Source organism: Halichoeres trimaculatus, unplaced genomic scaffold, assembly GCF_033239565.1.
Source record: "Halichoeres trimaculatus isolate MK-OKI-2021-1 unplaced genomic scaffold, fHalTri1.1 fHalTri1_scaffold_17, whole genome shotgun sequence".
Lineage (NCBI taxonomy): Eukaryota > Metazoa > Chordata > Actinopteri > Labriformes > Labridae > Halichoeres > Halichoeres trimaculatus.
Genome location: NW_027437195.1, coordinates 21080456 through 21091273, shown reverse-complemented (window position 1 = coordinate 21091273; position 10818 = coordinate 21080456). Strand labels below are relative to the sequence as shown.

The following is a 10818-nucleotide window of genomic DNA, read 5'->3' as shown; positions in this document are numbered from 1 at the left end:
ACTTACGCCATTCCTGCTGAGTCATTCCAGAGGTGATGCTAGCATACAGCAAGCTGTAGCTTATGTGACTTGACAGTATTTAAAGGCTTGGTTAAAAAATAAACAATATATTTATTATATAAATTTATTAATGTTAACATAAGCAGGTAAATCAAGCTTTTCCACCTGTAGAAGTCACTGTAGAGGTAAGCTAGCATTCAGCTACTCTTTACCATATTTTCATTTAAGATGATGGCAAAGAGCTATTATATCATGGTCTTAATAGTAGTTTTAACTAAAAAATTTAAATGTCTTGTATGATTTGAAATGGGTGATAACATCCCTCCCATTGTGTCCTATCAGCACGTGACACTAGTGAGCTTTAGGGATTGTAACATTTTTCCTTACTTTGCTGATCAGTAGTTAAGCAGTCGGGTGATAACTTGTATGATTCTCCTCTTTATTAGTCACATATCAATCTACAACATGGAACCGTGCCTTGATAAAATAATTGGAGCTTTCTGGAGTATTTTGTTTTTAGAAAATGGTCACTATGTATATATGTTGAGTTTTGACTTAGTAAACTGGTTGTTAACTTTATTCAAACACTGCTTGTCATCCTAAGAAATTTAACTGGTCTAGATTTGAATGTTGGTCCACACATCTGAGAGCTGGAAGCCTTATCTGTGCTTCACAACACATGATATAACAAAGGTGACCTAAATCTGTGGTTCCCAAACTGATGTCCTCCAGGGTTCCTTACTGGGGCTCTCCTGGGGTCTCAGCAGAAGGATGAGAGGTTCACTTACTTGCAAAACAGCATCTAAAGATTTTTATAGAGGCCATTGTCCTGAAACTATTCTTGCTTTTGTCTTCGGATGACCGGTTTAGCATATGAGTTTTATTAGCAGTGTACTTAAATGACTGATAAGCACAGAAGACACCAAGTTTAAGAAGTCAATATTGCAAACAGCATCATGGAAACTTTTAGAAATGGGTCACAGAGTGCCTCAAGAAAGAGAAGAAGAGATACGAAAAAAAATAAAAGAAAAAAATAAAGAAAAACTCTTGCCACAACCCCATTTGTACATACATGTTATAGAAACAAAGGCTAGTTTGGTTTGTTAGCTTTGAACAGCCCTAGGCTAATAGTTCCATTTTGTTAGCCTCTTATGCTAGGTTAAGCTAAGTGGGTGTGGCTCAGTTAGTTCAAATGTAAGAGTGATGCTGATCTTGTCACTCAACTCTCAGCAAAATATCACTATAAAATACTTTCATATATTACAATTTTAAATATGGAATAAATAAAAGTGACTAAAGCAAGATGTATTTTGATTTAAGGATAAATCTCAAAGTGTTGGATTGAATTGCTGAGAAATTAAATGTAACCACAGAGTATTTGACAGCAAAACAGGCTCAAATCAAAAAGGTGTTTTAAACTGTACTTTGAGTATAATCCAGAATCTTGATAAATATTGAGGTAGCTCTGCACATGTTGACATTTGGGGCTTTTTAGAGGCGCTGGTTAGTCATTATCTAGCCATGATTTATGTATGATGACAGCACATTATTCTTAATAAACTAATGGCTGTATGGCTGATATATTTCATTACGTTAATAATTAAATAACAGTTCCTTATTATGAGGTTGATTACAAGACTAATCAAAAACGCAGCTCACATATCTTATGCACTCTGTTCAGACCACAATCTAAAATAATTTCCTGTGAATAAAATTTCAGGCTGATCACCCTCATCATCACGATGAAGGATCCCGTTGTAACGTGACAGGATCCAGCTGAACCCAAAGCGAGCAGCAGAGCATCAGTGAACTTATGATCAGGCTGTGATGCACACGGGTGACGCTGCGCTCCTGTAGTCGCATAACCAAAGACTGGCGTGGGATCGGTCCCTGCTGCGCCTCATCTGGAATAACGTCGGGAAAATCCAGAAATTTCATTAGCGTGTGTTTTTCCAAAGGAGGCGATCAGTGTTGAAAACAATCCCTTTTGGGCAAGACGTTTCCATCGGAAGGCGGTTTTCTGTACTTTGCAGAAGCCTGTGCAGATTTATTCCGATAATCACCAAATATAGGCTGTAATAAGGTAAGAAGAAACTGCCTGCACATGTACATGTCATGTGTTTTGTGTCAGTATTAGGTAATAGATGCAGTGAATGCTTTATTTGAACGTGTCACGCATTATTTTCACATTTTCTTTCTGATTGAATGAATGGGATCGAGTAGAGGGGCTTGCACACAGACACCTGCGCATCCCTTAAAATAAGACCCCTGCATTTTGCCTGGAAACAACCAGAAAACAGGAAAAAAAGGCAGAATTTGATTGTTTGATGAAATGTCATCGAGTATAGCGCAGTTAATTGGCGTTATGCGCTTCGAGTGTGGCTCCATGGCACCGATGGGGGCTTGCTTGTGATTTAAAAATAGGTCTGGTTGGTTATGAAATTTGGACATGTTTTTTTGTCGCCCCAATGCGCATGCAAAGATGTCATTAGCAGCGGGATGGTGGGATCTGATCTGAGAATGCTCTCACTGCGTCGTTTCCATCGGAATGCAGCAGCGTCTCCCTCTCTGCTCTGCACAGGAGGTGGTTAGCTTTAATAGCATTAACTCAGATGTCATTGCCCAAAGCGTGAAATAAAACAGCATCTGGTTGCTTCTATTTGTCCAGAACGTGTCATTCATACCCGTGGCCTGTGTGATATGAGGCGCATTTTCCTCCAAAATAGAAACAAACAGTGCAGTTACACGATGTCGAGACGTTTTTTTTTTTTTTTTAGAGCTCACGGCTTCGTGAAACATTCTCGTTTTGTCATCTTCCTGCAAAATGCTTGTCCTCAAGGTCATTCACTGCCGCCTAGTTTAGAGATTAAACCCTCCATTAGATCGTACAATTAACAAGCAAGCTTAGCAGGACTGGTTATGTGACGAGCAGTGGGTGCATATTAAACACTGTGGTTTGCACCGATTTTGGCTGCGGCGCATATTTCTGCTGTTTGTTGTGTGAAGGCCTGAGCCAATGCAGTGTTGTGTGTGTGGTGGAGCTGCTCAGCCTGCTGTCATGCTGCTGCTGCTGCTGCTGCAGAGATGTTGACCATATGTTGGTCTCAAGTGGATCCCTTAGTGGGTCTTGTTTAGTCTGAATTATGCAAATATGAGCCTCCACCTCGCCTGTTTGATTGCATGTTGAGATTTGGTGCATTTTTTGTCATTTGCTACATCATGAGTCAATCATTTATGAATGTGGGACTTATGAGAGGTGGCTGTGGAGTGGATGCTCAAGCTGCCATGATGCCTACTAAGGCCCTTCTGTGTCACAATAATCTGCTTTGATTAGTCTGTGCATCACCCACAACTGGCTCAAAGATTGTAACATATATAGAGCAGACGGTTATAAGCTGTATTCCTCTCTGATCCAGATTACCGCAGGTGGACTCACTCAGGTCTGTGGAGTCACTGCAGCAGGGGCCTCTCTTACAACTAAGCACAGGCTTTGTTGTCATTGTCAGGTTATAGAACAGCGTTTGCAATGGAAACTTGATAGCTGTGATCGAACAGTTGATGAACTGGATCTGCTCTGACAGTGACGATCCAGGTCAGTGCCACCCGGGCCAGAGACTGGCACAAGCAGGATGTGGGGACAGAAATAGAATAGAAGCACCAGGGAAATTCTTGCAGCCTAACTTTCCTCTGTAAAAAACACTTGATTTCCATGCTCATGCTTGATGTTGGAATGAAAAAAGGGCAGGGAGGGATTTTTATCCTGCCATCGCTCAAGCATAGATAAATGCATTATTCACGTGTTCTTGCACCACAGGAACCATGGGAAAGCAGAACAGCAAGCTGACTCCTGAGGTGATGGAGGATCTGGTGAAGAACACAGAGTTTAATGAACACGAGCTGAAGCAGTGGTACAAAGGCTTCCTGAAAGACTGCCCCACTGGACGGCTGAATCTGGAGGAATTCCAGCAGCTTTATGTCAAGGTTTGTGTCAAAGCGTTGCCTCTTTATCACTTCCTCCTTTACATCTGCCAGAGCAGCCGTATGTCATGTGCTCTTTCGCATCATAAAGTGGTACTTCTGCTGCTTAAGTCTTGAATTATTGAGCACATTTCTCTCGCATTTGCAGTTCTTCCCTTACGGTGATGCATCCAAATTTGCACAACACGCCTTCAGAACCTTTGACAAAAACGGCGACGGCACCATTGATTTCCGAGAGTTCATTTGTGCTCTGTCCATCACATCCCGTGGCAGCTTTGAGCAGAAACTCAACTGGGCCTTCAACATGTACGACCTGGACGGTGACGGCAAAATCACCAGAGTGGAGATGCTGGAGATAATCGAGGTGAGGGGATTATCGAGTCATTAAGCAGCAGCTCATCAGGGGACCAGTTCTGTTATTTTTTGGTGTTATCAGTCCCCGTCAGCACACCGACAGTGCCCTGAGTTCAGATGCCCAGTGACATAACTGCAGTGGTATTGAATTGCATTGTGCAATTTCTGGAAATGCTATCAGCGTAGTACATCTGATATGTCACAGCGAGAACAGCTCATTGGAAATTCTACAGCAACAAATGTGATGTATACTTTATTCCATAGTATCTTTAGCTCCAATTTTTTACATTTTTTTTAATATTGTGAGGTTAATGTAAATCCCTATTCATTAGCGGTATAGGCCATTTTTTCCAAATAGGAAAGATGTTATTTAACACAAACATCAGTGAGCTAACTGCTTTCATTTGTCTGTTTATGCTGAACTTAGGTTGATTTAGTCAAAACTGCATCAATTACTTACTTGACTTTCCAACCACCTATTTTTTGCTTTTGGATAACAAATTGGTTGCTTTTAGCTTATTTTAGCACACATTTCTAGATTTTTACCAAAGGGCAACATCTGGTTTAGAAAACTGAAGCCTTTGCAGAAATACAACAAGCCGTAGTTCATCTAGTATCAGCTTTTACAGCATCAAAAAACATGTTTACAGTCTGGTTCAAGAACAGCTTGGGTCTGAAATGCTAATTATTTAACTATCCATACACTATCGATATACTCAGCAGTTAAGAAGATATTAGGACCTCGAGTTTATCCAATCAGAGACACAGCTCAGCTCATGTGACTGATCAGTGCCCTATAGCTGTTACTTAGAGAGCACAAGCTCCGCCTCTTGAGTCAGCACTTTCAATATGGCCCCGCCGCAGATGATTAGCTTCATTTACACTTGCATCCCTCTTAAAATGCTTCCAAAGGTAACAGCTTTAACTATTTATTCATTGCAAAAAATGAACAGTTTTGTCTTAACTTTTAGCAGACATTTTAAACTATAAGTTCAATGCTTTAGGCTAACAATTTCCAACCTTTTTATGCAAATATAAGCCACAATATTCCATTTTTTTAATGTATGATAAGTCTAAATCCTCCTTTAACTCCTATTTATTAAACACACATGTAAAGAAATGGATCCATTTCAAAGTTGAATCATAATGAATTCAACTGTGAAGCTCTCCATGCATCAAAAACACCCCCTGGGTTTTAAGTACCACTTATCGTGAATCACTGATCTACACCTTTATGAACAAATGAAAAATTGTAGCTATGCTTCAGAGTTACATAAGCAGTCCTGTGCTAATTTCTCACTGCAACTCACCCACAGGCAATCTACAAAATGGTGGGCACTGTGATCATGATGAAGATGAACGAGGACGGTTTGACACCAGAGCAGAGGGTGGACAAGATCTTCAGCAAAATGGATAAGAACAACGATGACCAGATCTCGTTGGAGGAGTTCAAAGAGGCGGCGAAGAGCGACCCGTCCATCGTGCTCCTGTTGCAGTGTGACATGCAGAAGTGAGCCCTCCCTGCTCGCTCCTCTTCCCCGTCTGTAATCCACACACTCTGGACAGCAGCACATGTTTAATGTCTCATTAGGTTCTCTGCCATTTCCACAGGAAAAAAACAATGCTTGGACTATTTTTCAATGGACTCGCTTCTTGTGGTTGTATGCATGAGAATGTCAAATGCTGAATAATTTTGAATATAGCTATAAGATATCATACATTTCTATTTCAAGACATGCCAACGTGATTTGTGCACAGTAACCCTATACATTCTCATTCAACCTTAGCTTGTATATCAGTGGAGCACTGCATTAAATTATGTTCCTGCAGTATTTAGGATCCCCAGTGTTCACTGCTGCAACTACTGTACGCTTTACATAATAGTAACAAAACAATAATTCCTATGATAATTGTAACTGTCTCTACTATCCAGACTTGTTGAGCTCTTGGAGAATAGAGAGGCTCCTGTCTGTTCCAGATGTTTTCACAGGATGGAACCAAGAAGAGTAGGTTCTTTGCATGCATATATTATGTGTCAAAAAATATAATCTCTTACCTTTTGCATCTTTAGGTGGTTATAAAAGAGAAACCCTCCGGAAAATTCATTTAGTATTGTTGCATGGGATGTACAGTATGTGACTCATCAGACTCTCATTGTTCACCTCCAGTAACGTGGGAGCATGCTTCCCTCCATTTGAAAACACGTGTATGTGTGACACTTGAGTTATTTTTTGGAGTATATTTGGGTTGCAGTTGTGGGCTAATCTCTGAGGGAGAGCTTTCACGTTGACGTTGTGTTCTGTTTTGCTTCAGTGACTACTAGGATAAGCAGAAATATATATAAATGGAGCAGCTTTTCTTTATGAATTTACAGTACTGCTGCCGCTTTAACTAGAGGAAATTACCGCCGTCATTTGGCACAGTACTCATTCATTATCCCCCACAAATGATCCAAATTGGCTTCTTATACCGGCTGCTTCTTTGACTTAGACTTTAACAACTTAACTCAGTACATATCAACATGTTTACAAGAAAGAAAGCACTGCAAAATGAGTACAGTCTCGGCTTTTGACCTTATTGCTGGGAGCTCACTCTCTTGGCTGGGGACCTCATGAGAGGAGCGCCACTTCCAATGCAGCAAAAAGAGGTCTGAAGAGCCTCCTATATGTTTACTGGACACACTGCATTCCTACTTAAGAAAAAACTTTTTTGTAAGGAGTAACTTTTTATTGAAAGGTCTCATCTTCGAATCTATTCCGTTTGCAACAATCATTAAAGATGCAGGACCCTCAAGAGAGGTGTTTGACAAAGCTTTTCAAAGAGCGTTTCAGAGCAAGATGAAATCTGAGTGTGGATGAAGGCGTAGGCATGTGGCAGGAAACACTCTTTCTACAGCTTTGCTTCCCGATTTTTAGGCTATGCAAGCACGGACTGAGAGTCTGCTTGTAGTCCACTTACAGTAGTGGAGGTTGCAGAAGCTTTTCACTGTTCTGTCTGACACATAAACTGAAACCAACCCTCACATTATTTATGTCTATATTTATTTATACATTTCAGTCCAGTCACTGAGTCAGATTCTTTGTCTAGTAAATGTTTATATCAAATATGAAAAATCATAATACAAGTGACTGTATTCTTTTATACATGTGGCATGTGTTGCACCCAAAAATAATTCTGTAGTGATTAAAATGAATAAACCATCACCAGGCTTTTTCAAAAGACACAGTGGAGCAGGTGTGATTAATGAGAGTGAGAGCAGCAGACTCAAAGAGTGTGGTGATGTGGATGAACGGGTGGAACGCCCGGATTAATAGCTGACTGTGTGTGCTCAAAAAGTATGACGGATAATAAAGTGTTTGGGTTTTCTAAGAGGTTTACAGGAACAATGATAAGGAGTTTTACAGTAATACTGCAGAAATATAGCTTAAAAGGTGGTTTCAACTAGGAGGGGCCAGAGATGCTAACTTTTACCAAGAAACTGTCTTGTGTGAGAGAATGAACAACTTGAGTCAATAGAGTAAATCTGCTGCAGTCTGGGGAAACATTAAGGATGCATGTCCGTTTTTAAAAATAGAGAATAAATTAGAAGAAAAATAATTTCAGTGAAAATCAGCATTTTATAACTACTGGCTATAGTACTTCCTTGAAGCATAACAAGCTTTGGTGTCACTTTTAAAGGGGCTGTGAGGAGTTTGAAAGTGATCTTCAAAAAGTTTCCCTCCCTCAGCACCAATATTGCTGATTACAGGTTATTTTAAATTGCTACTTCATAGCTTCCTGATTGGGTATTCCAGGACTGGATTGATTTATGGCACGTCTAGGTCTCTATGACAACACCACGCCAGCTGACAAGGTTTGGTAGTGAGAAGAAATAAAACACAGAGTTTTGTGTTTTTCTCTGCTGAAAACAATTTCTATGACTAATTTTGTAGTGATGGTGGACACATGAGCTGTCAGGAGAACTGTCAGACAGAAAAAGGACAGAAGACCAGTAGAAAGCTAAACGGGGGAGTAATACAGCCCGAGCTAAAGGCTAATTAGCCTTTAGCTCAGGCTGTATCACTCTATAACACAGGGGCTAAACTGTTTGTGATAATGTTCATTTCAACCCACAGTCAGCAGTTATTCTGCAGTGATCTGTTCAAACTTGTGAGTCTATCAATAAAATGAAGAGTGAGGTTACGTTAGCTCTGCTTGGTAGATGACTGGTAGAACATAGCTAACCATGATTTACTAACGTTACACATTACAGACATGTCTTAGAGCGCCAGGCTGTTATCTGTGCTGAATATGAACGGCTACTAAACTACTTACAAACTGACGGTGTTTACTTGTTGTCACGTTAGCCTACAGATACATCAGATTACAAGGCTGACAATGTTGCTACAACCTCTGCTTGATGACACGTTTCAAACTGTAGCGCTACATAACTTAACTTATAAGTACCTTATCTCGGCGCGTTGTATCCAGTAAAAAGTTGTCATGAACAAAGAAAATGTGTTACTCCGGGCCACAAGATGGCGAGGGAGTGCAATTAAAACAGATCCTCCTAATAGCATCTTTAAACACTACAATCTAGCAATAATTGTGAATGACTTGAATGCAGGACCACCAACACAACCAAACTCCTGTACTGTTTTTAACATCTGAACTACTCACAACATTTGTTCCAGCACTCAAAATAAATAATATGGAGATGTCTGTCAAAGTGTTGAGTAAAGAATTAGACCAGAGTTTGCCCAAAAAATCCCCTCTCTGACCAAGACTCCACTCTGCAGCAGGTTATCATGCTGGCAGAGGGCAAACATGAGACATCGGTTCATCTGCATTGGCTCAAGATATTTTAGATAATGAAAAAATGCTCAAAATGCTAAAATAAGGACTGATAGTCTAGCAAGAGACCCATAACAACACTACAACACTGAAAAATGTAATTCATATAAACAATCCTCATGTTTCTGTATCTACAGCTCACCTCAAACATCTTCATCCCCTGTTTTTGGCTCTGTACACCTTCTGGATCCTGAATCCACGGTTGATTTAATGAGGCCAGTTTTCAGTAGAGTGCTTAAAGAAGTCAAACAGCAGGTGGTGTCTGATCAGCCATTGAGGTCCAGGGAGTGAAGCACCTATAAATTCAAAAAGAGACCACAGAAATTTGCTGAGTGAAAGGATATGATGGCCGCCTGAGCGTGACAGCAAGCTGGGAAAAGCTGTTCTTTCTATGTTACTGAATTAAAAGAATCAGTTCAGTAAAGTGATTTGTTCAGTACTCCCTAAGCTCTGCCTGCGAATTAGAATTTAATAAGCTGAAACACGGCCAAATGTTGAGGCTTACGAAAGATCTTATTAGAGACAGCCCAAATAATCCCTGACTGGCTGCAGTGCAACTGAAGTTGAGAAATGAATGACTCTTTTCAGTGAGTGATTCAGTTCTTTTCATTCACCCAGATGATTCGTCCATTTTAAACAAATCGTTCACGAACAACACATCACTGTAAAACAATGCTGCTTACTATGAGACTGGCACGGAAGAGCTTTTTATTTGATATAAAAGCTGTCACAGTGATTCCAGATACAAAAAAATAAAATAAAATACACAATCTAAAGATGGTTAACATGCATACAAAAAAATATATTAATGACTGGTTTATTCATTATACTCTTTTTTTTTCTACACCATAAGAAAAAGTTAACTTATGGTCTTTTCTGGTGATCTTGTCTTAATTTCAGATGATTTGTGAGAGAACAACTGCTATCTACTATTTATCATGTTAGTAGCATAAGTACAGATGTTAGAGCTTTAGTAATTATTAAATAATTGAAGCAAAACAGGAAGTCTTTGTTCAGGAGAAATTTCAGTAATAAATTTCAACAACCAGTCTTGCAAAATCTACACAATAATCAATATAACAACAAACAGTCTTCAATCAAGAAACTAAAAAGTAGTTATTTGAAATTAAAAAACAACAGTGAGTAAAGCGCCCCCTTGTGATGAGCAGAGTGAACAACAGTCAAAGCTGAAGCTGGGAGAAGAAACAGAGAAGTTCTTTTACTGAAGACACTCGACAAAGAAGGTAAGTCATACCTTTTGCCTGCTTTGCTGACGTTAAACTTATTGTCCATGTGAGTTACCTGATGTTTCTGTGTGCTCACCACGAAGACGTCATCAGACTTCTGAAGGGGACTGTGTTCTCCTTGTGGAGAGGAGGTGCTCACTGCCTGACAGTGTTCTCATGTCACTCATATCATCATCCTTTCTGCCTGGAGGCCTAACCTTTCATCTGCTACATGAAAAGGTTTGATGATTACCCACATTAAGTATTTATCGCCTACATAGATTTTTATGAAAAGAAGAGGCAGCAGTTAGTGAATGTTTTAGCTAAGATGTTATCAGCCCTGCTGTTTTATGACATTATATGGAAATAGAGGGTAGGAAAGGTTTTTCCAGGTTGATTTGATTCTGATTATGAGATGGACTGTCTC

General features: G+C 39.8%; 2 protein-coding genes across 3 annotated transcripts in view; one reads left to right on the top strand and one right to left on the bottom strand.

Annotated features, from left to right (window-relative positions):
* The window catches only part of afg1la (AFG1 like ATPase a), a 30015-nt gene that overhangs the window by 14624 nt on the left and 4573 nt on the right, over nucleotides 1–10818 (bottom strand). For both annotated transcript variants that reach the window (XM_074692194.1, XM_074692195.1), the window contains one exon: nucleotides 9308–9461. The gene's annotated coding sequence lies outside the window, so the exon portion shown is untranslated. The remainder of the gene's footprint in view (nucleotides 1–9307; nucleotides 9462–10818) is intronic.
* vsnl1b (visinin-like 1b) lies at nucleotides 1784–7553 on the top strand. Its single transcript, XM_074692542.1, has 4 exons — nucleotides 1784–2083; nucleotides 3815–3981; nucleotides 4127–4342; nucleotides 5649–7553. Exons 2-4 carry the CDS (start codon nucleotides 3820–3822, stop codon nucleotides 5844–5846), a joined length of 576 nt encoding a protein of 191 aa, XP_074548643.1. The 5' UTR covers nucleotides 1784–2083; nucleotides 3815–3819; the 3' UTR covers nucleotides 5847–7553.

Coding starts and splice junctions, on each gene's coding strand:
- vsnl1b (XM_074692542.1), top strand. CDS start 3,820: ATGGGAAAGCAGAACAGCAAGCTGACTCCTGAGGTGATGGAGGATCTG. Junction 3,982..4,126: donor TCCAGCAGCTTTATGTCAAG/GTTTGTGTCAAA, acceptor TCGCATTTGCAG/TTCTTCCCTTACGGTGATGC. Junction 4,343..5,648: donor AGATGCTGGAGATAATCGAG/GTGAGGGGATTA, acceptor ACTCACCCACAG/GCAATCTACAAAATGGTGGG.